Here is a 27,854-nt window from a genome sequence, read left to right as displayed (position 1 = left end):
TTAGCAAGGTCGCGACGTGGAATTGCCTGACGTGTGCACAGTCCTGACATCACCCGCAACCCTGCCAGCTCCCGGCAGGGTGCCAGAGGCCAGGGCAGAGAGGGGAAGGGGGTACACATGGCACTCCAGGGCTGAGCCCCTCCCGAGGGCAGGGACCCTGGGATGGAGGGGACAGCACACCGTGGGGGCTCTGCTTCTCCATGAGATGCAGTGATGGCCCTGCCGGCGCCAGCTGCCCAGTACCTGGGATCTGCGGTGTGGTGGGACCGGGGGACGCTGCAGGAACCCCTCAGCTCTGCCGTTGGCTGCGCTGTGCCGGGGTGTGCAGTGGGGCAGGACATGGGCTCAGGGGGATGTGGCGATGGCTGCATGGGGACACATGGGACCGTGTACGGGCGGGACGGCATCGCTCACTCCGAGCATGGGCTCCTGGAGGAAGCCGTGCCACAGGGAACGGCCAGGAGCCCGCAGCTGTGGGATGTGGCACCCACACGGTGCCAGTGTGCCCTTGACTGGAGCTGGGAGCCACGCACGTCCCTGGCCGTGGGCATCGGGCTCTTGGCACACGCCGCAGGGATGCAGCCCGTGCCCAGCCCACCCACGGCCCGGACCTGCTCCAGGCTGCAGGTGGGGCAGCGATGCGCCATGGCTGGGGCGAAGGGCACGGCTGGCGGGGCAGGGGTCAGCCAGGTGCCAGCAATGCCAGGGTCCAAAGAGCCCTCGCAGTGCCCCACGGCCGGAGGGCAAAGCCCGGGCACCCACCGCCCGCCTGCGCCTCCAGGGCAGCAGCCACCCCAGCCCAGGCAGCCACACGGTGCCCCCAGGCAGAGCCCGTCTGCTGGCATCGTGCCCGGGGCCGGTGCCGCTGGATGTCACCCTTGTGCTGTGTGTGCCCACGCCGGCCCCAGGCTTGTTTCCAAAGCTGCCCTCACCGTGGTGTGCCCTGCAGCGGGCACCGGGCTGGCTGCACACGCACCAGCACACGCACGTGTGTGCCTGTGCACACACACGCAGATGCACGCAGAACCCCCAGCAGCCTCGGTCGCTGGTGGATTTCCCAACTCCTGGCCGGGAGGCAGGCCCCTCTGCAGCAAACCTGGCAGGGGGAACGGTGTCTGCAGACCTGTCCCCTTGCCGGCCAGCCCCACCGCCCCTGACCTTTGCACAAACACCCCCCTGGGGTGGCTGTGGGGAGGGTATAAAGTGGGAGCCCCGGGCTGCCCCCACGTCCAGAGCCCGGCACAGGTGAGTGGGGAAGCCCCTCGGGAGGGTCACACCAGGAAGGGGACAGGGTCGAGGTTGGGACCCCTGTGGGCGCGTGGGCCCCCACCTACCACCCCACCCCACGTGCTCTGCTTTCTCCCCAGCCATGAGGGCATCGCTCCTGTTTGTGCTGGTCTGCGTGGCCGTCCTGGTGGTGGGAGCAAGTAAGAGCTGGGTGAGGGCGGCAGCAGGAGCAGGGGGATGGGGCTCAGGGTGCTGGGGTGCATGCATGGGGCTGGCACAGCCCCACCGCCCTGTCCCCCTGCTTCCACAAGGCTTGTGCTGGCAGGGGCCGACACACCCGAGGAGCTGGAGTCGCTGGTGAGGAAGGTGAAGGAGTATGCCCAGAAAGCCACAGCCATGGCCCAGACCGCCTTCAGCATGGTGCAGGAGTCGGAGGCGGCTCAGCAGGCCAGGTGCCCCCGCGCCCCCGCATCAGCCCAGGCACCCAGCGGTGCGCCGCTGCCCACGGGGGAGCCCGGTGGGTGCCTCACGCTGAGCCCCCTCCCTTTGCAGGCGCTGGCTGGCTGACAACACGGACCAGGCGAAGCAGCGGCTGGCCCAGCTGAAGGAGCAGCTGGCGGATCTCTGGAAGCAGGCACTGGCCCCATAGCCCCACCGGGGGCTGCATGGGACCCGGCAGGCTGGGGTCTCCCCCCCCGCTCCCCACCCACTGTCGTGGTTCTCGCAATAAAGCGGTGCTGAAGCAGGCGGCACTGGCGGTGTCACTGGGGGGGTGGCGAGGAGGAGTGTGCACCGCGGGGTGAGGAAGGGCTGGGACGGGTGCCCACGTCGGGGTGCTACTCCCTCTTTCCAGTGCAGGGGATGCACACAGGTGTGCTGGGGCACCGGGACCCCTCACCGTGGGGCGAGCATCGTGCACCACCCCCCAACACAGACATACACGTGCCCTGGGTGGCGGGAGCCGGGTGCTGCTCCCACGAGCCAGGGGGATCCAGCTCTGGCAAAAGCAGCCCCGGCCACATTCCGCTGCCCCGGCAGCGCCCTTTGTGCAGGGGGAGCCGTGCGTGGGGCTGAGCCAGGCTGCACCCCAGGGCACCCCCCCTGCCAGCTCCCCGTCCCCCCACTCCCCCCGGGTCTGCCCGGCACCCCCTGACCAGAGCAGCCCCTGCCCCCAGTGCTGCCCCCCGCCAGCATCCACTGCAAAGACTGAGCGAGCTCCAATAACTTAAGTCACATTTATTTGACAAAAGGAAGGCAAAGCTGAGAGCAACGCCGGCCGGTTCGGGGAAGGGAGGCAGTGGGAGGGGAGGAGGGGGGTCCCCAGGGAGGATGCCCCAGGGCTGGCCTGGCCTGGGGCTCCCGCAGCCCATCCCCAGAGCCCCCTGAGGGGCAGCACCCCGGGCAGGGCAGGGAGCAGCCCCGAGGCGGCCGCAGGAGCAGGGCTGGGGTCAGTCCCTGGCTGCGCCGGCCTGCGGCTCAGGCCACGGCCTTCTGGAGGTCGTCCAGAAGGGTGATGAAGCGGGTCTTGAGGCTCTCGGTGTAGGGGGTGAGGCGCTCCCTGAATTCCTGCACCAGGGGCGTCATCTTCTCACGCAGGCTGCTGAGCTGCTCCACCACCTTGGCCTGGTACTCAGCAGCCTGGGGGATGCCCTTCTCCCGGATCTCCTCCAGCTTCTGGCTCAGCTTCTGCCGCAGCTCATCGCTGTAGGGCGCCAGGTTCTTGCGCAGCTCCTCCACATGCCCGCGCAGGCGGTCCCGGGCCTCCTCGGCCACCGGGGTCAGCTTCTCCTGCATCAGCTCCACCTTCTGCCTGGTGAGTTCCTTCAGCTCCTGGGCCACGGGTGCCAGGCGCTGGCGGTACTGCTCCAGCTCCTCCGTCCACTTGGCAGAGAACTGGTCCAGGAATGGTCGGATCTTCTCCTTCACCTCCTCCAGGTCCTTGGTCAGCTCCTGGCGCAGGGCCTCCGTGTCCTTCAGCCACATCTCCCGCACCTCCTTGTAGTAGGGGGCCATGTCCTCCCGCAGCTTGGCGGCGGCTGCGGCCAGTGTGTCCAGGTTGTCGGTCAGCTTCAGGCTGTGGGGAGCGGAGGAAAGTCACGCATGGCGCCCGGGGACCTCCCGCCAGCCCCCCGCCACGCAGCCGCCCCACTTACTCCAGCTGTTTGCCTACGGCAGAGGACTCGAACTGGGCGATGGCATCCTTGCCACTGGCCTTCACAGTCTCCAGGTACACTTCCACCATGTCCTTGAGGCGCTCCAGGGGCGCCTGGGGTTCATCTTGCTGCGGGAAGTAGCGGGCCTGGGTGCCTGTGGGGAGAGCCCGGCACGCTCAGGATGCCTGGTGGGACCACGGCGGGGATGGCTCCAGCCCTGCCGCCTGCCTGCCGCTGCCCCGGGGACTGCCCGGCTCAGGAGGGGACCAGGGAGCCTCTTGGCTGCAGCCTGACATGTAAAGTGCTTTGGAAGCCAGGCGCTTCCAGCAGCGCTTGCGGCGGGCTTGGCTGCCCCAACCTGCTCTGTCCCGTGGGGGTTTGCAGCTCCTGCCGCCCCAGCCCCAGCCCCGCTTGGACCTACCCGTCAGGCAGAGCAGGGCGAGGACCACCACCACAGCTCTCATCTTGGCGCCGAACCTGGGGGCAGAGCAAGACAGTTGGGTGCAGGGAACCCCGGCAAAGCCAGCCCCGGCAGGAGCTGAGCCCCCCACTCCGGCACCGTGGGCGATGGCTGCAGGACGGGCACCGGCGCTGCCCCCCTGTCCGTGCCACCGCATCCCAGGAGCAGCAGGACTCTGGCCCCTGTGGTGCCATGGGGGCTCCGGAGCCCCCTGGAGCAGCCCAGGCTCTTACCAGCTCTCTCCTGCTGCTGCTGTGCTGCCGGTCGTCCTGTCTGTGCCGGCTGCTTCCCCACCGCCGCTATTTATGCAGAAGGGGCAGTTCCTGCCGGAGATAAGCCAGGCTGTAGCCCAAGAAATCGCTCCCCAGCCAGGCGATGTGGCGCGGAGGGTTCAAGGATCGCGTGCGCGGGCCAGCGCCGAGGCGCGCGGGCTTGGCAGGGGCGGCGAGCAAACAGGGGCTCCCGGCGGGACGCGGCTCGCTGGCCAAGGAGCCTGTTTACGCTCCTGGTGACCCAGATTCCCCCGCTCGCCTGCGGCTTCGCCAGGGCCTCTCGCAGCCCCCAGGGATTGGCCGCCAGCCCGGGGACAAGGCTGACACCCACAGGGATTTGGCCCGCCGTCGCCAGACCCCTCGTCCTCCGCTCGCCACCACTGTGGGTCTCTGCCTCTTCTTCCCCGAGACCCTTGCTGCTCACATCACCCCCTTTTCCCGGCACAGAGGTCCTGGGTGCTGTGTCCCCACGCACGCTCAGGCCAGCCCTCCCCGGGCACCCGGGCAGCAAAGCAGAGGCTCAGCTGGGCGCAGACACCAGCCTGGCCACGGCACCGCGGCACGGCCACCCCAAATGCCCCCCCCAGCCCAAAGCCGCTCTGCAGCCAAACCAAGGTGCTGCCCCGTCCCACTGCCACCAGCACATGGACCCGCCTGGCAAGAGGGGATGGGGAGAATGGGGGCACAGCCCCTGGATGGCGCAGGCAGCAGGAGAGGCTGGCTAATGCCACAGGGAAGCTGCGGGGCGATGCTCCGGGCTGCAGAGAGCCCCAAGCCCAGGCCGGCTCCCCAGGCACTGCTCTGGCAGGCACAGCTCCCCTCCCTCACCTCTCCTCTCCCAGCCTCCAGCCTCGGTCCCGGGAAAGCCCAGCTTTGGAAGGACACGCTCAACAAGACAGGTTTGATCTGCAACACATTTCCCTGCCCACTGAGGGAGGGATGCAGCCCAGACCGTCGGTGCCAGGCTGCTCCTCCCGAAGGGGATGGGGGCGGGGGGGGGGGGGGGGGGGGCGGGCAGGCAGGAGCTCTGCCGTGCTCCCCACCAGCCCAGGCAGCTCCCCAGGCCCCTCCGGGCTCAGGCGGGGCTCGTCGGGGTGAAAAACTGGCCCTGGAAGCAAGCAGTGATCTCAGCCTTGCACCAGGAGCTGGCCAAGTGAGGTCAAGGTAACCAGACCCAGCTGCATTAAGGGGGGGTGGGCAGACGTGGAGGAGGGCACTGGGTGCCCCCATCCCGGAGCCCTCTGCCCTGGCAGAGCCGGGAGCCGCCGCAGCAGCCGCAGGGGCTGACGTGAGCGAAACCCACTGCAGCTGCAGAGCATCCTCCGCATGATGAGTCAGAGCAGCCAAGCACCGGAGTCGGAGGTCCTGCCGCTGCGTGGGGGCTGGGCAGGCAGCCGAGGGCTTCAGGAAAGCCCACAGAAGCGGGGTGCCCCACAGAAGCGGGGTGCCCCACAGAAGCGGGGTGCCCCACAGAAGCGGGGTGCCGTGCTGCCCCCGCGGAGGGCAGCGCTCTGGGGAGGAACGGAGGAGAGCGTGGGCTGGGAGCCAGCGTGGCCGCGCTGCCGTGCCTCCAGCTTTTGCCCCCGGAGGTGTGAGGCTGTTCCGCCTCCACAGCGGGCATGGAGCAACAAGGCAAACAGGAGACCAGAGAAGATCATAATCATGGTTTTATTTGTCATGATCCCACTGTCCAACTAATTGACTAGTTGCAAGTGACCCACAAAAAAATGGACTGAAGATTTACTGAAACTTTTTTTTAGTCCAACATAAATGAGGAAGAAAAAAATACTTCTGACATTTCCAAAAAACAGAAATAATAGCAAAGTATATTAATATACATTCAACATATACTGCGCGTATTGATTACTACAATACAAAGCAATGATAAAAAAAAGTGTGATACTGCGAAATGGCACGGTTAAGCGAGTCCCTGCTGTTTCGGATGCTTGCTGTAGGGCGGCCTTCGACTCTCCCAGAAATACAGTGTCATGTAAACAAAAGGAAAACAAACCAAAGGTACGGAGCAAAAGGCTTTCAGTGTTTCCCACTACCTCCCCGCTCCGTCCGGCAAAGCCCCACCTGGCTCCCCACACCCCCCTGGCCCGCAGGCACCAGGGCAGGGATCGTGCGTGGACGGTGGTGCCCCAGCAAAGCCGCCTGGCACTGGGACACCGGCAGAAGCGCCGGCCTGGCCACTGCTCGGCGGCCGCAGAGGTTCTCTCCTCTCTGGTTTTCGGGATGGCAGAGCCAGTTAGCGTTATTTTCCCGGGGCAGGGGAGGAGGGGGGCCGGGAAGAGGCGTGGGTAAGGATAGCAAAGTCACCTCTGCCGTGCTGGTTTCACACTTCCTTCTGTGCAAATTCAGGAGGGCTGGGTCGGTTTTTCCTTTTTTAAAAAAATATTCCAGAAAAGTGTCAATAAGAAGAATTTGAGCTGTAGCTTGTAAAGTCCCAAAGGCAATGATGACACCGAGTGCTCCCGAGCCCCGGTGGGGGGTGGGGGGGGCTTCACGCTCTATCCGTCAAGGAAAGGATGGAAAGGAGGACAAAGAAGAGACCTATGCACGTCCGAACTGTATAAAGGAGAATACCACTGTCGCCACTGGCACGAGAGAGAAAACCAGTCACAAGTACAATGTCATTAAAAGAAATAAAATACTTTGAACAAAAGGTGCAAGTCACAATTCATATAGAACAGAATCTAGTTAAAAATTTCTCTCAAACAGAAATTCCTTTTGCCTTTTATTAATAACAATAATAATAAAACAACATTTACCAAAAAACAATTCCTACATGATCAGAAGGAGAAGCTAAGAAAACAAAGAAAAGAAAAATAAATCTGTCTTCCCTACATTAAGCCAGGAAAAAGAAAAAAAAAAAAAAAACCCAAGTCATATGCGGATTTGAAAAGAAAAGGGGAGCAGGGGGCAGGGAGGAGGTGATCCTTTCAGCACACTGACAAACAGAGAAGGAACAAAAGCAGACAAAAATGAGACAAGAAGCATATTGCACCAGGGGTGGGTGTCCCCCGCCGGCCGGCCGGAGCCCCGGGGTGGGATGAGTGGTGGGACGAGCGCTGCGCTGCCAGCTCATGGGAAGGGCCCGCGGCTGGGCTGGCACCCACCTCGCCCCCCGCCAGTGCCGCCGGGCTGGGGTCCTGCTGCCGGGCCCCTCCCCAGTGCAAAGGGTTAAAGAGCGGAAGGACAGCATGGCTTCCGGGGAGCTGGACCCCTGCTCCGGCCTGCTTGGCTCCTGCCTGCTGTTCCCCCCGGGGCAGGCTCCAGCGGTGGCAGCCCCCTCCGGGGCGGTGGCAGCTCCCTCCGGGGAGGTGGCAGTCCCCTCCGGGTGGAGGAGGGGCTGGAGCAGCCCCTGGGGCTGCCTGGCCCTGGTCAGTGACAGCCCTCCAAACCAGACTCAGTGCGCGGGCTCCGCAAATCCTCTGCCGACGTGTAGGGCTCAGGTTCTCTGGTTATTTCTGTGATAGCTGGAGTTACAGGCAAATGTGGCAAAAATTAAAGAAACCAAAGGAACAACACACTGGATGAACTGATTATGAGGAAAGGGGCCATGGTATTCCAGTTAGTCAGAAATACTACGGCAATTTGGCGCAATGCTGCTAGATACTGTTGGTTTAAAATGGACCTTTTCATTTCAAAGCTGTACATAAAACCTGCAAGAGAGAGAAGAAGCAGAGATGTTAGGAGACACCAGAGAATGGCACCTCTGCCTCCACAGCCCTCCGTCGCATTCCCAGTCCAGACCCACAGGCTCTGGAAGAGCAGCCAAGGCCTGGGAAGGGGGGTGCTGCCCCTGAACGAAGGGGGGGCCGGCAGGCAGCCGCCAGCACGGAAGCCCAGAGCCGACTGTCTCTCCTGCAGCCTCGCACCAGTGCTGAGGCAAGGGTCAGGGCAGGGAAGGAGACACCCCACCATCTGGGTGACCCTTGGTGTGCGGCTGCAAAGAGGAGGACACTGGAATACTCACCCCCTCCTGGTTACACCCCTGCCTGCTCCATCCCAAAGGGCACCTCCGGGTGCTTGTAGCTCAGTAGGACGTCTGTAATACATGTCGACGGGTAACAGGAGGTGTTTAGATGCTGGTTGCCATCACCTAGGTTGGGATGCTCTTGACCTTCCAAACTTTCCCCACATTCTGAAAGGCCAAAGAACGGCATCGGAGTTTGCACAAGGAGCACTGAGGAGTTACAGCTCCAGCGCGGGCATCACGCCAGCAGGCTGTCACAGCCTAAAGGGTCACATCACAGGCAAAGCAGCCCTGTGTTTCTTCAGGATGCCCAGACCGCTGCTCCCGCCAGCCCGGGCTCTAACAGCAGCAGCACCCAAGGAGCTGCCCTTCACCAGCACGCGCTTCCCCACGGCCCACGCAGCCCCTGCTCCCTGCCGGCACTGCTCGCTCGGAGGAGAGGTGGCTTTGCAACACAGCCTGCAAGCTGCTCCTCTCCGCTCCCGGCCCAGAGCCTGAACAACGGCTCACACCCTCCATGCCACGTCTCTGCAGCTCGGCCAGGTCCTTACCCTCGCTCTCCCTGTCACGCAGCTGCTGGCTGGCCATCAGCGACGACTGGCTGAGGACGGCATCTGACATCCGAGCAGAGCTTAGTGCTTTTCCTGCCATTAAACTCATTCCAGGTAAGTTATCTAACTGCACCTGCAGAGACAGCAGGACACAAGTCAAAGAGGGCTCGGGATGAGGCACCCTGCTGCTCCCCCAGCTCTCTGACAGGCCACCCAGGAGCTTCTGCAAGCCTTCAGCGAGTTTCTATGTACACATAAGAGCTGTACATCAAGTACAGCTTAGGTGCAGACAGCGTCCCCTCAACACAATAATGGACTGGACAGTCCAAGTCCCTTCTGGACCTGCACTGAATTAACCAGGGAAGAGCCCTTCTCATTTATAGCAGAAAGCAGCTGCAGCAAAGAACACATCAAGATCTGGGCAGGACTGTTCCCAGCAGCCCAAAACACAGGGGAGCGGAGCAGCCACTCTGCTCTCGGTCAAGGTCTGGGCTGCCATGGCCAGCGGGTTTAGCAGCACTGCAGAACTGAAAGCTGGGCTCGGTGTGTCTGCAAAGCCGTCCACAGCCAGAGCCAGGCCTGCAGCAGCCCAGACTGTTTCATCAGAAGGTCCTTGAAGGGAAAAGAAGAGATGCCACAGCTACAGAAGCGAGCGGCCCTGGGGCAGACTGAGCGAAGGAGGAGCATTCCCACATCGGTCTCTGCTAAAACATTTTCGGTATCAAGCAAACATGATGTGCCAACTAAAGCAGCCCCCACAGCTTTTCAACCCCAGCAGCGCCGCAGAGCCGGGCGCTGCCTCTGCTGTAGGACACCCTGTACGTAACCCACACACATCGAGGAAGGTCTGCACTGGCTGAAGCCCTGCCGGGCACAGGTTTCTTCAAACCTACGTAGGCATCATCACTGTTCTGAATGGTGTGATGTCTCTGCAGGGTCCTGGGCCGCGGGTGCTCACTGGAGGCGGGTCGCACAGGGTAGCCCAGTCCGTTGTGGTCAGGCACCTGCATCGCTTGGCCGGGGGAACTCCTGTCCATACAGTTCCCTACGATGGACTCTTGAAATCAAATCAGACAGGACAGAAGAACAACAGATTAGTACAAGGAACCTGCAGCTCTCAACGACGCGCGCCACCGCAAAACTGTGGGTCTGAGATGAGATGGCACGAACCAACACCCATCGCTGTCGGACCAGCATGCTGCTGGCCAGGTGGATAGGGACCCCCAGCTGCTCTTGTTGAGGTGATGCAGCACCAGCACCCTCACCCCCCACCCCCCCACCGGCACTTGGGTAGGCTTCTCCCTTCAGCATTGAGATCCCAAAAGATCCCAACGCTAGTTGCCTCCAATCAGGTCTACAAAAACACCACCACAGCACAGGAACCAGACCCCTTCCGACTGCCTCCCAGCACCACCGCCTTCCCCTCAAGCCCGAGCTCGCCCTCCACTCTCCTCCCTGCATTGCTCACATCATTACACAAGAGAGAAGGTAGAAGCGTCTCCCCAGCCTACAACACGGGACATTCTAGCAGGGCCCTTTGGCAATTGTAAGCAACATAATCTTGCTGGAAGAGTTGGCCAGGATGTTCGCTTTTATCAGATGACTTCTCCCTGCCCTCCCACAATCTGGCTGTAGGAGTACATGAGTGTTCTGCCTGGCAAAGTCCATCTGCACTGCAAGCTCTTATGATCGAGGGTAAAGGCTACATTCCTATCAAGCAAAACCTCTCGTCATCAAGTACACGATGTTTTGAATTAAAAGTCCTGAGGTGTGGAGAAGCCTATCATCGGGTTTGATGTACATAAACAGCTCGCTCTCAGCGAGTAGCCCTGTGGAGCACAAACACGCAGACGTGGCCGTGAGCACTGGGGAGCCGCCCTGAAATGACACAGCTGCAGGTAGGCTCCCTGGCCAGAGCTATCGGCTTTCGTGGCGCTCCAGCCAGCAGGAAGCAATCTGCTGCTGTGCTGGGACACTGCACCTCCTGGCTGGGACTGCAACTGCGAGATGCCAGAAAGATGCTCCCCACAGAGACCTGTCCATAAAGTTACCAGGATCCAAACGAGACCCCGTCCCAGGCGCAGTCTGCCACCCGCGCTCTCCATGCTGCTCGGCTAGCACACCGCTCCCAATGCCCTTCCACCCTCAGAGACATGGCAGTTCTGCAGGAGCCCCGTCCCGGGGCAGCCAGCGATGCAGCCAGCCTCCCCCTTCCTTTGCACAACCGTGGGGTTACGTGCGGTTAACAGTCAGCTTTCCCGGAAAAGCGAGAAGGAAAACATGAAGTAACAGATGTTGGCGGAGCAGTGCCACCCACACACTGCTCGGGACGCCGCTCCAACTGTGGGAACAGTTGTTTGGGCCAACAGCCTGCTTCTCCAGCTCCACAAACAGCCCTGGTGCCGAAGTGCTCCGGCAGCCAGGCCCAGCAGCGAGCCCCGGCACCGGCCCCTGCGCTGCAGGCAACAAGGCACGATGGGGCAAGTCCCCTTAGCCTGGAATGGCCTGGGCCCAAAATACAACTGCACGCTTCCCGCTGCCAGCACAGCACCTCTGGGGCCGTGGCTCAGGCTGAGGGACAGGACAGCCTGAATTCACGCTCCCTGACTCGCCCCAACCCTGCTCCAGCAGCCCGAACCCGCGGCAGGAAAGCCTTTCATCCCTGCATCCATAGGGGACGGGCTCCTGCGCCAGGCGGCCTTTGTGTCGGTGAGGCATGTGACACTGGCACCGCGGGCAGGACCACCGCCGCCAGCTCAGCTCCTTCAGTGCTGAGGAGAGGCAGGTTTCCCATGGGCAGCGTTCCCAGCCCTGTGACGGCTAGGTTGGAGTAAAACTGGAGCGAAGTCGTTCAAAAGTGGTTTAGTCACATCCTAAACACAGACTTGGTTGACACTCTCGCCGTCACCAGCTGCCATCTCCAGCAGATGCTCAACAGACAAGCCAGGGCTTTTTGATCAGGGTCAACACGCTCCCTTAGAAGGCACAAATACTCCCAAGTCACTGCGAAGTTACACCCCGCTCCAGGGAAAATACACTTGGTGAGCCGGGGTGCAAGAGAAGATACACCCCGTCTCAAGAGAAGTTGCAGTTTTACAACACAGCGTAGGGAAAATAACAGGAGAACCCAGGGATGTGGGTGAGAAAGCCCAGCTGTCAGCACCGGCACAGGGAGAGGAGCTACGCTCAGCCAGGGCAAGTCTCCCCGCTCATCCCCCGGTGCCTGCGCACGGTGTGCTGGGCAACGCTGGAGCTGGGCTACACACGGGTGAGGCAAAGCACCGGCAGGCTAGCGGCACGTTCACCGAGGTTTTGTAGGATTTAATTGTAGGTACGGGCACCTAGGCAGCTCAGATGTCAACCCTGCCTGGAACCGAAGCAGTGCAGGCCTGATTCCAAGTGGGTTATTGAAGCGCTAGGAGGAAAGCAGTGCAAGCGGTCACATCTCAGGACATAGCTTACTACATGAGCCCTACAAACAGCCCTGTCAGAAGGGCTTACACAATACTATTTGTAAACATTTACTTGCTTTTACTCATTTACGAAGTCTTATAGGCTAAAGTCCTTTGCCATTGTGTAACTGGCTCTAGCACCATTATGGGGACAGAAATTCAGCTTCGGACTTCATTAAAACTTGTTGTTCATCTAACAGTCTACAGTATTATGATGCAAACTCATGATTCGGAACAAAATGCACCTCCAGAGCTTCCAACCTCTGATTAACCTGGGGTGCTTCTCCCCTCTCGTGCTTCAAGCACCACAGGGAAACCTGCGGTCCAAGAGCAAACACCTTGGTAATCCAAAATCGAAGACTACTGCAAAACAGCCGTGCCTTGTCCCTACCCCCAGCCTGCTCTCTGGGGGGCCAGGGCTTGGCATGCCAGCTCTGCCCTCTGAGCCAGTCTGTTCCAACCCAGTACTTTCCCAACAAACCCGTGCTGTGTCCCCAAACAAAGCCATGCCTCCTGTGCCCTGGACACTGCTCCTCCCCAGCAGGGTCCTCTGTGCCAAGGGCAAGCTGATGGCTGCAGACCAGCACAACTCAGCCCCGCAGTGAATACTGATCCGCCCAGCTCAGCCTGGAAAGCCTCTCTTCAAAGCCCTCTTAGCAAGGGGCTAGGATGGTGTTTTTCATGCAGAGAAGGCCTGTAATTACAGCTCAGGCAGGAATTTCTTACAGCACACCGCTGCCAACGCAGCCACCGAGGAGCAAAGGCGCAACTGCTTCCAACTAGCAGGAAAGGTCTTCAGACGCTAATGGCAAGTTTAAACTCACTTTCTTCAGAATCAACCCCTTCTAGTTCAAGCAGAGCTAGAGCCTTGCTGCTGCTGCTTCCCCAAGTGCCAGGGGAGCTGCTGCAAGGCAGCCTTAGCCGCGAGACATTTACCACCACTCCTGCTGTGCGCGTTTGCGGAAGCTGTAGCAAAGCCTGGACTCGAGGGTCTGCTCTCAAGAGAAGGAATCCTCTGCTACAGTTAGGGGTACGCTAACAACTCAACCGTTTCTAGCCTGTTGTTTACACAGGATGGGGAACATCGCCAACGAGAGCAAACACATTGAGAGCACACAGCATCCCCGAGAAGATGGCGGTGCTCTGGCAGCTGGTCTTTACCTGCCTGCAGAAGTAGGTCAAATTCCAAAGAGAAGCAGCTGATCGGGTTCCCTTCTTATTTAACACTGTTTATTAGAGAGACTATGCCTGCAATTTACTTCAGGCCACAAAAGCCAAGAATCTAGGTAATTCCGTGCTATGCAAAGTATGTCACGAAACCCTTGCCGTGCTGGGTAGAGACGGTGTCCTCCGGCGGGAAGGCGGGTGGCACGCAGCCAGCACGGAAGAGCGTTTGTTTCGCCTACGCGAGCGGCTGGAAGCCTTACCTCTGCTGGGCACCTTATTCCTACTGAATCCAGCAGCGGGCTGATGTCTGTATTGATGCGTCCCCAACTCCTGCGCGTGATTAGCAGTTCCTAGCAAAGATTCTGGGTCCCCGTGCCCTCCTGCATTTACAAGCAGAGGGGTCTCGTGGCAACCTTTGGTCAATGTGTTTGAACTCTTACTGTCTGGAAAGCTGTCCCTGGCACCCTCGCATGCGCAGTCCTCCTCCATGCTCTCCGAATGGAACAGGGCTGGCTGGTGTACGTATCCGTGCGGCGGCACTGACGCAGGTACCTGCTGGATACATTCTTGTGCCCTGATTTTTAAGAGATGTTGGGGGCTGTTCTGTGGGTGGTACGTGTCAGCACTCTGATAAGGCAAAGACAACGACTGGCGCTCCGAGAGGTTCTGTCCCACGCTGGGGCCCATATTCCCAGCATCCCCTTGACTCATATGCCTGAACAACTCTTGAAATTCTTGCTGCTGCTGCTGTTGCTGCCGCCGCTTGATGAGCTGTGCAAATTCTGCCTGGGGCAGCCGCATGTCCGTGTGCCCCGTGAGAGAGTGCCGGGGAGAAAGCAGTCCCTGGAGGATGTGCGGTACCTGCTGGTGTCGGCTGTAGTCGGGAGGTGTTGGGGACAACAGTGCTTGCTGTAGTGCCGATGCGGTGTAGTGCTGCTGTTGCTGATGTGCATTTTGAGGGAAACTGGGATACTGGTCAAGCTGCGGGACTTTCAGAGCTTGCTGAGCTGCAGGAAACCCAACTCCTCCCGATGGGCTGTAGCTGCTGGGGGAAACGCGAGGCTGCTCTGGGAACAGGTGGGGGTGTAAGTGCACCTGGTCGTAGTTGGCGGGGGGATACCTGTTCACGTTCAGACTGCAAAGAACAGAAAAGAGCGAGTGACTGCACTGCAGCAGCTCCGGCTCGGCTTGGCATGCTGGGCTGCCTTGTCTGCTCAGGAGGCAGACAGAGCTGCTCCCGGGCAGGAGCTGCTTCCTAAGGCACGTGAATGCAGCAGCCTGGCAGACTGTCAGAGCTCTGACCTGGCTCGGGAACTGCTGCCCAGGGGCAAGGAGACAGCTTGCTCCCAAAACCAGTGCGGCACAGTCCTGGGGTGGTGAGGAAAGCACGTCTCACCCCGAGATGCCCGCCCTCTTCTCTTCCTCCCTGCTCCCAGCTGGGGGGAAGCAGTGCAGGGACGGCTGGTGGCCTTACCTGTGCGACTCGGCGCTGTCGGCACTGAGCTGCTTGGACAGCTGCCTGTGGCCGTAGGTGAGGGAGGCCATCAGGTTAGCGCGGTGCTGCATCTGGATCTGGTTGGCGCTGGGGCTGATGGGCATGCCCCGCGCGTGGGAGGACATGCCCTGCCCGGCCACAGAGGCCCCTTGCAGGAGGTTGTTGCTGACCATGTCGCCGGGCTCCTGCACTTGGATAGTGACCTGCTGAGGCTGTGACTGCTGCTGCAGGCCCAGGCACGTCAGCCCCATGTTTGGGGGAGGGGAACAGTTACCAGACTGCGGGAAGATTGTGTTGTGGGATGGCATCCCTTGGAACTGGGACTGGGAGGCGGCACCTACAAGGAACAAAGACCCTCAGCACCTGTGCCGAGGCTCGGGAACGAGCTCTGCCCCGCACGGGAGCTGCTGCTCTTCTGGGCCATACTGGGAGTCCCGGCGGGTGCTGAGGAGCACTGCTCCCGACTGCTCTGTCATGCTGTGCCAGCGTGCAAAGGTCACAGCAAGAGCCCCTTGCACAGAAAGAGAAACAAAGCGGAGCTGACAGTGATTTGCATAAACCCAAGAATATCAGCCCTTCCTCCCCACCCCCGGGAGCGATAAGGATCTTATGACAAGAAACCCAACAGCACATTCCAGCTGGCAGCTCCTCACAAGCTCTCAACAACACAAGCCCTTGCTGCCAGATGGAGGATCTTTTACATCATCAGCAAACCGCGCAAGGACTGGGCCGCAGGGGGGAACTGAAGCCCCCGGCACCCCCCCCACACTGTTTTCCCGGAGGTTTGGTAGGACCATACGGTTCTGCCAAGTGGCCCACCCAGAGGAGCACAGATGGCTCGGTGAACCGTCAGCGCTTACCGTGGGGCTGGAGCACACTGCTGCTCACGGGAGGTGGGCTGCTGTTTGGTTGCCTGAAGAGATGGTTATTAGGGTGGTTCGGGGGCGGGCTGGATGGCTGGATCCGCAACCTACGCAGAGAAACAAGCACCTTTTCATCATGTCTGCTCCTCATTAAGATGCCTTTTTCAACTGGGAGAGCTGATGCCAAATGTTGCGTTTCTCTTGTTTTAAATAAACACCACACAGCCCTTGCTTGGGATCCCAAGCTCTTTTACAGCTTGGTTTCTCTTCTGAGAGCCACTGGACTTGCCCAAGTCACACAGGTAGTAAGCATAGCCCAGTGGCTACAACAGAAACCCGGGCATAATACAGCCCAGGCTCGCCTCCTGACTCACTGTGGCCAGCGAGAAACCCTCCTTTCTCCCTTCCCACAGGTCAGCCCACCTCATCTACAAGTCAGGGTGCTGAAGCCAAGGATGATTACCTAACCAAAGGCCTGAGCAGGTAAGAGACACCCAGCAGCAGCTCTGAGTAGAAAGCATGAGAGAAATTGGCTACTGAAGGTAATAACATGTTTAAGCTGGTCAAAAGGCAGAACTGTCAATCATCTGTTGAAAGCAGGTTTGTGCCTTTGCATCATGTTTCTCTGCTTCTAAAATTCCTTCAGACAGAATCCAGCTAAGAGGACCAGGCACATTCACCTGGGAACTGGCTATGCTATTCTAACTTTATACACTTCCAGCTCGGCCCTGGACTCTCCTAAGTGCTCATCCCTGGGCTTGAGTAAGAGCAAACCCCATTGCCCAGAGCTTTGCTAAAGCTGTTCTTTTACCTCTGAAGCTGATGAGTGAGCAGAGCTGGCTGGTTTTCACAGGGAGCTTGCAAGGGTGGAGACGGCTGGGGTGGCCGGATACAGTCCTGAACCAGGCACCAGAAGAAAAAACAAAGTGTTTGCAATCAATAATGTCTCAACTAGAAAATTTAGAAAACACTGACTGGTGAAGTAGGACATATTCACCAAATTCTCAGTCCCTCACTGCAGCTCTGGCTATCGCAGCAGCTGTGCAAACATCATTGCCGACGTCCTTCAGGCTTGCTTTTCACTACAGCAAGCCGAGCAAAGTACCCTCCTCAACCCCTCTGGGACCCGCTCAGTAGCTGCATCTGCAGCAATGCGGGAAGACACAGCTGAGCCTTCAGAAGGTCTGGCTCAGGCTCCAGTACCTGAATCTGCTGATGAAGAATCTGATGGTGCTGCTCCTGCTGGTACAACATGTGCTGCTGCTGTGTCTTCTCCAGCGTCCTCTCATCCATGTGCCCACCATACATCTTCTGAAGCTGCTCACACTCCTGTAATGGATCCGATGCACCCTGTAAGTGACCTTTTCGTGCACGGCACGCTTGCTGTGCAAAAAGGCACTCTCTGCAGCCTACCCATCTGAAAAAGCCAGTAAAGAAATCCTAATCCATTTAACTTGACAGAATCAGTGTGGTAAGATGGCTAGCTCAAGCCTTAGACAACAGAAATGAGTGCACGTGACACCAAGCGCTGGTACCGTTACATTCCCTTAGAAATGCAAACACAAAGCTCTAGTAATGGTAACTTCAAGGTCAAAAGAGCATCTCATATTTCTGCTGTGTTGCAAGGTGAAAGTCCTGTCCTGGGGCCGGATCCTGCTCAAGCCATTGATAAGACGTGCTCTGGCTGCATCGGGAAGAGCATACAATACACTCCAAAACTCGGGTGGTAGGAACTGCCCTTTTCCCAGGACACCCTGGAACAGCCCCAAAACTCTACTGCCACATAAAGTGTGGGAGAGCAGCAGCCACAGCCTGACAGCGCTGGCGGGACCTGCGAGGGCAGGCTGAACAGCCCACGCACGGGCAATGCATGTGATCTGCTCCCCAGAAAAAGGGGGGTGGAAGCCCCCAAGGCTCCTGGCCTGCAGGCAAACAGAACATACGTTTAGAGGACACTCAGCAGGGTTGCTGCACATATACAGAGGGAAAGGCACCACTGCGTGTCCTCAGCCATTAGCAGTGAAGATTTCACTCTTTGCCCCCTGAGGCAGCAAGGCTAAGGCAATAAGAAGCCGTTGCAGAGGCTCTTTTGAGGACCCCCACCCCTCCCTTACCTGCTGAAGCTGTTTGATGCTACTGTTATTGCCCATCTTCTCCAGGTGGGCTTTGAAAGCCTGGATGCTGGCAGCACCATCAGAGAAGCGCCGAACTGGGGAGAAGCGTTCAGTGGGGAGGTGCAGCGTATTTGAGTCCTTGTAAATAGAACTGAACACATGGGGAAGTGGGTTAGTGATGCCAGCAAAAAAACAAACTCTGGTGCAGAGACATGTAATATACACCAGCCATGCCAAGTTCTACCTGCCCACTCACCCAGAATAAACCATGTTTTAGATCAAGAAATGAAGTGCCACCATTACCATGAACAGAAAACAGGATTACTGAGTATCCTCAGTGCCTGGGCAGATGAACGTGTTTTAAGGCTGGAGACGACTCAGCCCGAAACCAGATTCCAGATGGGCAGCAACTCACTGTCCACCCATACAGATGGATCTATCCCTCAGATGGATCTATCCCTCAGATGGAAAAGGGTTACGGAAACCATTCAGCACCATAAACATCTGAAATCCCCCTCTTCAGCTGCCACTTCCTGAGCCTTCCAGCTCCCCAGGGCCCCTGACTACAACCGATGCCTGTGGAAAACAGGAGGGGCACATGGAGAAAGGAGCCTGAGCATTCTGCAGCCTCTGAGGAGGAAGGGGGGCTGGCATCTGTGCTTAGAGATGCACTGAATCAAAAAAAGAAAGAGGGCAGGGACGTAACTCTGCACAGTAGGGGAAATCTTTCTAATGCATTAACCAAGCTGTCACTTCACAGGCAGAGCCTCCCAGCTGCCCGGATGCTTGGCACTCGGTGATCAGAATGGGGACATTTGAAAAGCAGACACAGCCAGTCTTGGAGGCAACCGTGCCCAAGGCACTACAAGCACCTTCCCTTCACAATGAGGTTTCCTCTTCACCATCAGAGGGAGCCAAATTTTTTTCAGGAGCTGTTTTCTCCCAGAGTTGGTGCTCCCCATTATCAAAGTCAAGCACTAAGCTCCTGCCCTGCCATTAGGTGCAACCTGTGCTACCATGAGCAAAGCTAACTTTCCATACATGTCACTGTGTCTTACAACAAAGAAAATCAGGTTTCTCTGCCTGCACTAATGGTTCCTGTGCAAATGCAATCTATAAAACCCAGCAAACATGGAGTATTCTTCATGGTACAGGCTCCAACAGCAGCCTTTGTCTGTGAGAAGCTCACAGAGACATGGTCTTGACAGCACTGCTGACATCCTGGCACTAAACCCGACAGGAGCCCATCTGGCTGCACACTGGTGTGGCCCTGAACCACGTTACCGCAGGCAAGTCACTGCTGTGGCTACTCTGAGCACGGCTTTCCCGAAGCCTGTTTCACCAAGTGAAATGGTTTCTCCAGGAGAGGCTTCCCCTTATCAGGTGGTGACTGATGCTGGACCATTTCCAGCATGCTGGGTTCAGTTCTTGTCACTTGGCCTGCCTTAGGACCTACTTTAGTTTCTATAGATGACACACAACTTTCTTCCAAGGACAGTGCTGTGCCCCTGCCTTTCGCTGCCACTCCATCCATTGTCCTGATCCATCTGATCTCCTGCTGTAGTGATGGGAAGCAGAAGCTACAGATAAAATTATGCTGAGGTTCCCAAATCCACGTGGCCAAGGCAGAACAACTGTCCTGCCTTGTACAACTGTGGTACTTCAGTTCTGCTTTCAGTTACTAAGCTCCCATGACCAAAACCACGTGCTACTTAAGAAGATGGCTTAAAACCTGTTAGGTGCTAAAATAAAAACCCACCTGCCATTCAATAACTTCGGTCTATTTATGTGATGACACAGGACTGCTAATGGTTTCTGTGCCATACATGTCTTGGACACAACACGGGGCAATCTGTTTAGGCCATGGTAAGATGAAGTTTCTGTGATTTTGCAGGTAAAACACGAGGCAGGCTCACAGCATGTTACGACACAGAGGGTGGAATGGGCAGATACCACCCTGCTCATGATGCAACAGCCTCAGGACTCCAAAGCCAAGAGGCAGAGGTGACACCAACGTATTTACAGGTCATGTTTTAATGCTCGTGTAAAAAATCAGTTCTTGCGGTGCATGAGAGACCCAGCTTACCTTTATGATTTGAAGCAATCCTTAAAGCAGGACACAGCACATTCTGGTTGTTTTGCAAGCTGCACTCCTCCTCCTATCCAGCTGTGACCCTAGAAATCTTTCCCCTCCTGCTCCTCCCATCCCCCAAGCACCTCTGTGAGGGACTAACTTCAGGGTACAGAGGTGCTTATCTTGGTTTTCCGGAGTTCCAGCGTGGCACTAGCACTGTCTCAGTCTGCTCAGAGTTCACCTGTCTCTGCTGATTACATCAGTGCTCAGCTCAGCAGGTATCTGGCTACAATAAAAAGCGCTTTGTCAAGCCTGCCAGTGTGAGCTGGCTGAAAGACTGAACACGAGCACCAATCTAGCCTGGTAGGCGACTGCTTTCTCAACAGTTGAGACCAACAGGCAGCAAACTGCAGTTTGCAATTGGTTTGCACTCTCAGCACTGAGAGGTTCAGAGCACTGGTTTTTAAGCTCCCTCTGCAGCACTAGCATCCCCCATTTGCTGCTGTGGCAAGGACCCTGCATCAAATTAACCCCTCTCTCCATCAGGAGTGCCCCACCCACGCACTTTGAGTGTGTTTAGATCCAATCTGCAGAGGTTCCCTCTTTCCCAGACGTTGCAATTTTCTTCTTCCCACTCCAGCTTCCTTTCCCCACATCACTCCCATCAGGGATTCAGATTAGAAATAAAATGACTCTTGAGGAGCTTTGCAAAGAGACTTCGCAGTCAAAACACACAACTCTGGTGCAGAACAGTGAGGTTTTTAAGCTGTGGTGTAGATGACTCTTGATGCAGTCTTTTGCCTGCATCTGCCTCTGAAAACATTCTGTAGAAAATCTGCTACCTACTGCTAACTTGACACCTACCACTACAACAGAGAAAAGCTTTCCTTTGAAATGAATAGCTTATTCCCAACCCTTATGCGATGGCAGCCATTCCGGCAAGTCATCTTCAGCCATGAAAACGGGACTGGAGGGGAAGAGCCAGCTGATTCCTGCCCCCACGCTGCCTGTATCTGTGTGGGCACTGAGCCCACGCCAGCACAGAACTCCAGTGTCCCCATCATGGTCAGACACCCTCTGCTCTGCGGGTCTGCTCTTTGTACTTGTTCCTCCTCCTCACCCCTCCCTGCCAAGCGGGATGTCCTCAGTGCTCCATTCCAGACGACATCTGAGCAGGTTTCCTGGCGCAAAGCTGCCCGAACGGCCGGTGCCATTACTCACCGGTGCTGATCGGGTACCAGGTGTGGAGCCCAAGCCCGGGGTCGGAAGGACTGCTGTCCTAGCTGCCTCTGCAAGTCTGGAGGGATTTCAGCTGTAGGGTTGGTCATTGCCAGAGTGTGCCTTTTTGACCTATTTGCCAAGTATCTGCAACAAGCAGGAGCACATTTTATAAGAGACTGATGGGAGTACTCCAAAAACAGGGAGTGTTAGAAAATCCAGAGTAAATGGGAGGGAAGAACGCTGGCTGCAGTGCTCAGAACCAACCAGGGAGAAACACACCACGGACACACTGCCCGTGCCCATCACATCACTGGGTTTTCAGGGCTTAAGGGACAAGCGTAGTTTCAGCTGCTTGTGTGCTACCACCAGCCTCAGAAGGAAAGAGCAGCCACTTCCTATTCGCAGCAGGAAAGCCATGTTTCTTCTCAAGGGGAATGCTGGTATATCCCTTTGGGAATACCCAGGTGACTACCTGCCCTCAGTGTGGACTTACTCCACTACAGCAGGTCTGCCTCCCTCTCCCAAGGCCCCACTGAGCCGTGGGGAAGCCTGCTGCATGCACGGAGCCAAAAGACGAGTCACAGATAATCCTAGCAAGAGCCGGCTGGAGAACAGGCGCAGAGCAGAGCGGCTGCTCAGCTGCCCCCTTGCAGGATGGCCTCTGCATGTCAGACCTACACCAGGATGCCCTGCGTCTAGCTGTGAGCAGCAGCCAGCATGTCAGCAGGGGAAGGGGGCACGAGGGCCACCCCACCCGAGGTTACGGGTGGGTAGAGCCTCCGGTTGTCCGAGGAACATGAGAAGGGCTCTGCTGAGAAAGGGCTGGTGCCCAGCCCAGCCCAAGTGCGCCATCTAGTCCCTGCTCCATTCTCCAGGGAGCTGGGAATCACCCAGCGATTCACCGGGCAAAATCAGCATGAGAAATGGAGCGGCAAGAGGGTCCCTTCCTCTGGGGCCAGTGCCACCAGCACTAAGGCTGAGCCCCCCTCTTAAACCAGAGCCCAGGGACAGCAGCTTAAACCAAAGCATCCTCTGCATCCCAACTAGGAGACTGCAGTCCTTCTGCAAACCCTCTAAAGACGGGGGGGAGCGTGCAGGGCTGAACTCGGAGCCTCTGCTTTGGCAAGGATGTGACAAAGGGCCACACAGCTCTGACGGCCGCTGCCCTGAGCTGCTAGCTACTGGCTGCAGCAATGCTCAGAGCAGCTGGGGGCACAGGGCCAGAAGAGATAACAAATGAAGCACCTACCCAGGATGCCCTGGCTTGTGACAGCAGGGGAGCTAGCACTTCACCCACTCAAGGCCAGGTGGGATGAATGCCCACCTACGAACGCAACTATTTCTACTCTTGTGAACCAGTGACGGGGTGGCTGTGGTAACTGTGACAGAGATCACTTGGACAGCAACACCAGGGAACTAACAGGGAATTCTCACCTTTGCTCTTTTCCTCTACTAAGGCTCCCTGCAACTTCAACTGGCAAAGCACAGAAGAGCAGCAAGCAATAAAGTTGTTGCCTTCTCCAAACCCGGGCTCTCTCTGCTAGCTGCTGAAGCCACTTAAGCAGAAGACAGCAAGTTAACAGAATGAAAAGTGCTTAGCCTTGTGGTAACTTGCCAAAGTCTGTGCCATTAGCTGTTTAAGAATCATCTGATGCAGACAGGGAAAGTTTCCCAAAGAGCTTTACAGTTGTGGTTTGCTAAGATCATTTTATTTCAAACCTCCAGGGAACAAAACAATCATGAGCTATAACAGCATTCTGGGTGGAAGAAAGTTTCCCAAAGCTCAAAGGAGATGCGACTGTTCCCTGAACAGAGAAAAGATTATGCTCTCTTTTCAAGGTCAGATTAAGGAGGGCAAAAACTGCTCACTGGTGGCTGCATACAGAGCATCCGGAGCAGTGTTCTGAGAAGCTAAATATTTGCATCTGTCCCTGATGTTAATGCTATTTACCCTTCCCCTCTGATGACTGCTGACATGTTGCAACATAAGGGGGTGGAGAGCAAGTTAACACACAACCTGGACGGGGCTTTTTCTGGGCCATCTGGTGGAAGAAGAACGTGTGGTATGAGAGGACTAAGGGCAGCACTGCCGAGAGCAGCCAAGTGACCTCTGGGTCCAAGGAGACCTGCCTTTCAGCAGGATCTGAACGTTGCAGTGGCTTGCAACCTACAAAATACTGCAGGGGGGTTTCCAAAGGTTTCCAGCTGAGCTTACGCATTAACTTAAGAGACTTGACTGAAACCTTAGGTTTTAGAATAGGAGAGGTACAAATCTGTCCAGGTAAGATGTCCACGGGCAAGGGGATGCCCTTGCCAAGAATCAGATTTGCAATCAGAAAGACTGTCTACCAGTCTTGGACATAATGTCAGGTGGACATTATGGGCCCTAAATTACAGCTTTTAATAGCTGTCTGGGCAGTGCATTTGTGTACAGTTGTGTACAGAGTCCGTGTTCCCGAGTCCTGCTAGGGAAGACAGCACACAGTTAGGGTACAGCAGCTTAACAGGGCCTGAATGCGGCCCACAGTGCCTGGTGTGCATGCTCTTCGTCTGCTCAGTACTGTGACTCGGTCTCATTTCTTTCATGATGCTGCCTTGCAGCTGGGGCAGGTCACGAGCACGTACCTTCCCCGTATTGTGGCTCGGTGGATGAACAGCAGCTCATGAGGCTGGAAAATACTGTCCTCACTCTCACAAAGGTGAGGGTGGTGAAGAATTAGAGCATAAGGCTACACAGAAAACACAAGACGTGCTCTGTGCCAACTCAGGTAGGGCTGGAAGTGAGTTCTTCCATTTGTACCAGCTTTGACTTTCTTCTAAGCTCAGGTAGGCAAAAGGAGCCTCAGCGCACACTCTGCACAATCTGTCACTGCACACACCCACCGTTCAAATCCCCCTTCCCTCTGGAGCACTGAAAGGAGAAGAGCTGGCGAAGGCTCTGGAGTACGACTTCTGCCCAGCGTTTCTCTGCCTGCCACCAACTCCCAGTTTGAATCCTTCTCCTGAGCACAGCCCCTGAGGAAACACTACCTTACTCGAGGTGGTAGCCCGTACAAACCGGGGTTGGGGGTAATCCAGAAAACTTTTCAAGTTTGAGGTAGGAAGTAGGAGCACTCCACAACCACACCCACCACATGTAGTGCACCAGCTGGTTAGCAGAGAAGAAACTATGCAGAAGCTACTAAGAAAATGTTAGCAAGGACATGGTTAGTGTTTTCATGGATTGAGAAAGTACAAGCATATTCCACCCGCCTCCTAGTATGTGTTTGGAGCAGACAAAGAGGATGGAAGTTTCCAGCCCGATATCTAATGATCCTTTCCTTATTGGAGCAGACTATTTTAAGGCCTATTGCTGAAATCGGAAACTAGAGGTAGCTGTATTTCCAGCAAGCTCACTTTGTTTAAGGCATCAGAGTTGGATGTTTACTGCATGTCTTGATACAAAAGCTGCATTGACACCCAAGGCCACAGATGAGATCTTCCTAATCTCCATCACTCAGCAGGGAGGGGTGAATCACTTAGCACTCATTTTGCAGGTTAGTGTGTATTGCATGCTGGTGCACACTAAGCAAAGAAATTTAGCAGTTTCAGAGTTTCTGGAGAACCTACTGCTCAATTAGCTGATCATTTCAGGGGGAATCCAGCTTTGTAAGCACCTAGCAGCGTCAGAGGCGTAACTGCCTACAGTACTCAACACCCACAACAACAAGAGAAATGTTGAGCCTTCGCTGTAATCAACTTTGTTGCCTGTGATGAGGTTGTGCTTGTTTTAATTCAGCTGCGGAACACCACAGGGTGAGCCTCTTGGAGGTAGTAAGGGCAAATGTGAACAGACTGGGAGTTACCTCTGCACAGCTTCCTGATCTGGCTCCCCATCGGAGCTCTCCTCGTCCACAGGGGTGACAGCTGGGACAGCCTGCAGAGATAAGAGAGGCCATGGGTTCCAGAAAGCAGTCAGCATGGTCCCATCCATGCAGCAGACACCTGACCTTCCTAAACAAGCTTTCACAAGGATATATGTCCAGTCTCCTGCAGCACCAAGGACACTCGGCCAAGAAACCTTTCCAGCATTCTTTCCCCAATCAAAACTGCCTGTTACAAGGCTGCTGCTTCTTTTGGTGCTACCAGTAAAATTCATTAATATAAGTGCCCCAAGGATGAAAGTATGTGCATTAATGCACGGTTTTCTCTATTAGAACAGCAAAGGAGAAGAAAAGCAGCTGTTAAAAAAATAGTTCACAAACACCGTGTCAATTCCAGAGAATACCAGCTCAGCTGCTGGCTACAGGAGAGCACAGCAACTCTCCCACAAAGGGAGAGAGTACCTTGCTGCTCCAGAGTGGGGAACCTTCAGAAGCAAGCGGGCACACTCCCTGCAGTGCTTCCAGAGTGCTACAGACTGAGCCTGCTATTCTGTCTGCTATGACCTGGAGGCAGTCGCCTCTGCCAGGGGGAGAAGATATTTATAAGCACACCACCAATTCTCTTCTCTCCTTCTGCTACTTACTGGCGTCATAGTGACGAGCGGAGATGGACCTCGAGGACGTTTCAACAGTTGCTGTGCGTGTAACTGGATGTTGGCTCCGCCATCTGATGCTCTCCGCCCCAGAGGACCCATGCCATTCAGCAGCTGCAGGGTGGGGGGCTGCAGCAGCGACTGCTCCTGGGAAGCACAGACAGTGCTGTTATCAACCTGTACGGCAGCTTCAAGGTCACAAACCCAGACACGCAGGCATGAGAGAAGACAAGCCTGGGCTTCAGGAGAGATTAAGGAATAGCACCAACACCTCAGAGCTGACGTGGGGCAGAGAGGGGCAGCGTCAGTAGTGTTTAACTCTCCATTTCCCTGCACTGTGCTTTAGTTGCCAGACAGGCTGCAACCTGCAGCTCCAAAGCCAGGCAAGTGCAGTCCTATTTCTACCCAGCCCATTAATTAATTTCATAGTGCAGTGGTTTTTCATTCTTCAGCTATTTAAGGAACCCACTAGAATCATACCTAAAAGGACAGCAAGAAGATACATCTTGAATCTTATGGAGACCAAGGAACTGGCAAATAGAGTGAGCAAGTGCAAGCACGAACACCCCCCCCGCCCGTGCTGCTGGAGCACGGACCACAGCAGGGAACATGTGCATTGGTCAGTACCTTGTACTCCAGCTGACCCGTGGGCTGCAGGTTCTGCCTAGGCAGCACATTGTGCATGAAGTTCACATTCGGGGTCACCTGCAGGAATGGAGCCTGAGGAGTGACACGGGGGAAGCCAGGCAGGAGCTTCTGCAGGTCTTCCATGACTTCCGTCCTGTGCAATCACATTTATAGGCAGGTGAATTAGCACGATGTGCAGAGAACCACCCACAGGTCCAGTGCACTCAGCTTCCCTTCACAAAAAGGCTTCTTATTGCTGTGGAAAATGGTCACAGAGAACAGCCAAGCTGCTCTTTGGGTTTTATTTGTCCCTTTTTCCCCTCCAAGTTGAGATTTACCAGAACTAGCTCTTTGCATTAACATAGATTGTATTTATCACGAAAACTTCCTCTAGGACATGACAGCAGCACAGCTTAGGTGAGAAACTGGCTTGCACACCAGTGAATGACACTACAGCTTACACAGAGCTCACCAGGAAGAAGAGGAGGAAAGCATCTCATCCTCACCCTCAGCTGAAATACTAACCAAGTTGCGCAATGGGGCTAGGACATTTAAAAGAACACTTTTGCTAAAGAGACACCTTATATTTCCTTCTCCATCTAGCAAAAATCAAGTTTGCAGAAATAACTCCAAGCCACTCACAGCAGGAGCAGGAAACCAAAGTTCTGGATACCAGCTACGACACACATACGTGCACTCATCACCACTTGGCCTGGCTAGAGTGAAGCGGGACTGAGGGGCACACTGTGAAGTGTATTTGCCAGCCCAGAAACTGGAGACCGTTGCCAGTCCAAAAGGTGTCAACTCTTACATACAACAGAGCCCAGAGTGCCCTTAAGGCATCAGCCCGTTATCTGCCAATGTAGCACAATTTAATAAATCACATCTCAGAAGGACCAAAGTCATACGCTAAGAGTAAATCTTCAGGTTCCCTTAATCCTCCCTCAGGAAGTTAGAGTCCAGCACTAACCGTGGGTCAGCTACTCCAACCGTGTGCCTTCTCATAGAGAGGTAACGAACCAGAGCTTCAGGTGATGGCTCTTCCCCTTCATCACTGTCCAAGTTCATTGTTCCGTCAGTCTGGGCAGGCAAGACATTGGAAATGTTGAAATAAGTGAGGATCAAGGAAAAGGCTTCAACCCAAGCCTGGGAAAAGAACTTGCAGGGGTCATCAAGGGGTGTACCTCACCTCCACAATTTGGTTTTCAGGGTTGATGAGCTGGACTTGTGGCACATTGATGCTCATGGTATTGCCTGTCTGTTCTGTCTGCTAAGCAGAGAGATCAAAATCGGACGACATGAAGCTAGCATCTCTTACAAGCCCTTTACAAACACTGCTGGACTAATACCAGTGCACAGACCTAAGCACTGGGGAACAGGGAGGTTACCCTAGAGCCAGTGAATATCAGTTTATTCTTAATTCTCAAGGGGTTGCCTCATTTCCCCTCCTCCCTCCCACTCAGGCAGGGTCAGCATCTCTTCTGCTTCCCTTATGACCTGGACTCTTTTAAAGCAAATACTAATTTCTTGGTCAGCAGCACAAATTGAGGAAGCAGCATCACACAGCAGTCCTGGTCTGTAAACTCTAGCTCCCAACCAGTGACCCTCACACTGCCTTCTCCTCTGTCACCAAGCTAGCAGAAGACTTTGTCCGAAGGGTATTCGCAAACCCACAGCGAG

General features: G+C 56.2%; 3 protein-coding genes and 1 long non-coding RNA gene across 8 annotated transcripts in view; 2 read left to right on the top strand and 2 right to left on the bottom strand.

Moving 5' to 3' along the window:
• Positions 1-1,155: 1,155 nt before the first annotated feature.
• Positions 1,156-1,974, top strand: LOC119158250 (apolipoprotein C-III-like). Its single transcript, XM_037409963.1, has 4 exons — positions 1,156-1,245; positions 1,368-1,427; positions 1,553-1,679; positions 1,780-1,974. The coding sequence occupies exons 2-4, from the start codon at positions 1,370-1,372 to the stop codon at positions 1,874-1,876; spliced, it is 282 nt and encodes a 93-aa protein (XP_037265860.1). The 5' UTR covers positions 1,156-1,245; positions 1,368-1,369; the 3' UTR covers positions 1,877-1,974.
• A 469-nt stretch (positions 1,975-2,443) lies between these two features.
• On the bottom strand, positions 2,444-4,180 carry APOA1 (apolipoprotein A1). Its single transcript, XM_037409961.1, has 4 exons — positions 4,074-4,180; positions 3,802-3,857; positions 3,381-3,534; positions 2,444-3,301 (listed from the first exon to the last, which is right to left on the bottom strand). Exons 2-4 carry the CDS (start codon positions 3,842-3,844, stop codon positions 2,704-2,706), a joined length of 795 nt encoding a protein of 264 aa, XP_037265858.1. The 5' UTR covers positions 3,845-3,857; positions 4,074-4,180; the 3' UTR covers positions 2,444-2,703.
• A 760-nt stretch (positions 4,181-4,940) lies between these two features.
• On the top strand, positions 4,941-6,006 carry LOC119158251. The gene is made up of 2 exons (XR_005107815.1): positions 4,941-5,276; positions 5,421-6,006. It is a non-coding gene; the product is annotated as an uncharacterized LOC119158251 (long non-coding RNA).
• SIK3 (SIK family kinase 3) overlaps positions 5,762-27,854 on the bottom strand; it is a 91,742-nt gene continuing 69,649 nt past the window's right edge. For 2 of the 5 annotated variants that reach the window (XM_037409956.1, XM_037409960.1), the window contains 16 exons: positions 27,364-27,444; positions 27,145-27,254; positions 26,175-26,328; positions 25,539-25,694; positions 24,877-24,947; positions 21,032-21,175; positions 17,737-17,887; positions 16,826-16,951; positions 16,434-16,519; positions 15,620-15,729; positions 14,739-15,096; positions 13,525-14,399; positions 9,539-9,702; positions 8,646-8,778; positions 8,095-8,262; positions 5,762-7,780 (listed from right to left, as the gene is read on the bottom strand). In XM_037409956.1, the coding sequence (XP_037265853.1) occupies positions 8,105-8,262; positions 8,646-8,778; positions 9,539-9,702; positions 13,525-14,399; positions 14,739-15,096; positions 15,620-15,729; positions 16,434-16,519; positions 16,826-16,951; positions 17,737-17,887; positions 21,032-21,175; positions 24,877-24,947; positions 25,539-25,694; positions 26,175-26,328; positions 27,145-27,254; positions 27,364-27,444 (2,877 nt within the window). In that variant the 3' untranslated portion in view covers positions 5,762-7,780; positions 8,095-8,104. The remainder of the gene's footprint in view (positions 7,781-8,094; positions 8,263-8,645; positions 8,779-9,538; positions 9,703-13,524; positions 14,400-14,738; positions 15,097-15,619; positions 15,730-16,433; positions 16,520-16,825; positions 16,952-17,736; positions 17,888-21,031; positions 21,176-24,876; positions 24,948-25,538; positions 25,695-26,174; positions 26,329-27,144; positions 27,255-27,363; positions 27,445-27,854) is intronic. The other 3 variants (XM_037409957.1, XM_037409958.1, XM_037409959.1) reach the window with 3 other exon arrangements.

Source organism: Falco rusticolus, chromosome 16 (assembly GCF_015220075.1).
Source record: "Falco rusticolus isolate bFalRus1 chromosome 16, bFalRus1.pri, whole genome shotgun sequence".
Taxonomy (NCBI): domain Eukaryota; kingdom Metazoa; phylum Chordata; class Aves; order Falconiformes; family Falconidae; genus Falco; species Falco rusticolus.
Note: the sequence above shows the minus strand (reverse complement) of the source record. Positions and strands in the feature narration are given on the sequence as shown.

Excerpts from the sequence above, each read along its gene's own strand:
- LOC119158250 (XM_037409963.1), top strand. The coding sequence starts at position 1,370 with ATGAGGGCATCGCTCCTGTTTGTGCTGGTCTGCGTGGCCGTCCTGGTG. Across the intron at positions 1,428-1,552 it reads CGTCCTGGTGGTGGGAGCAA|GGGCCGACACACCCGAGGAG; the intron begins GTAAGAGCTGGG and ends TTGTGCTGGCAG. Across the intron at positions 1,680-1,779 it reads GAGGCGGCTCAGCAGGCCAG|GCGCTGGCTGGCTGACAACA; the intron begins GTGCCCCCGCGC and ends CTCCCTTTGCAG.
- APOA1 (XM_037409961.1), bottom strand. The coding sequence starts at position 3,844 with ATGAGAGCTGTGGTGGTGGTCCTCGCCCTGCTCTGCCTGACGG. Across the intron at positions 3,535-3,801 it reads CGCCCTGCTCTGCCTGACGG|GCACCCAGGCCCGCTACTTC; the intron begins GTAGGTCCAAGC and ends CTCTCCCCACAG. Across the intron at positions 3,302-3,380 it reads GCCGTAGGCAAACAGCTGGA|CCTGAAGCTGACCGACAACC; the intron begins GTAAGTGGGGCG and ends CGCTCCCCACAG.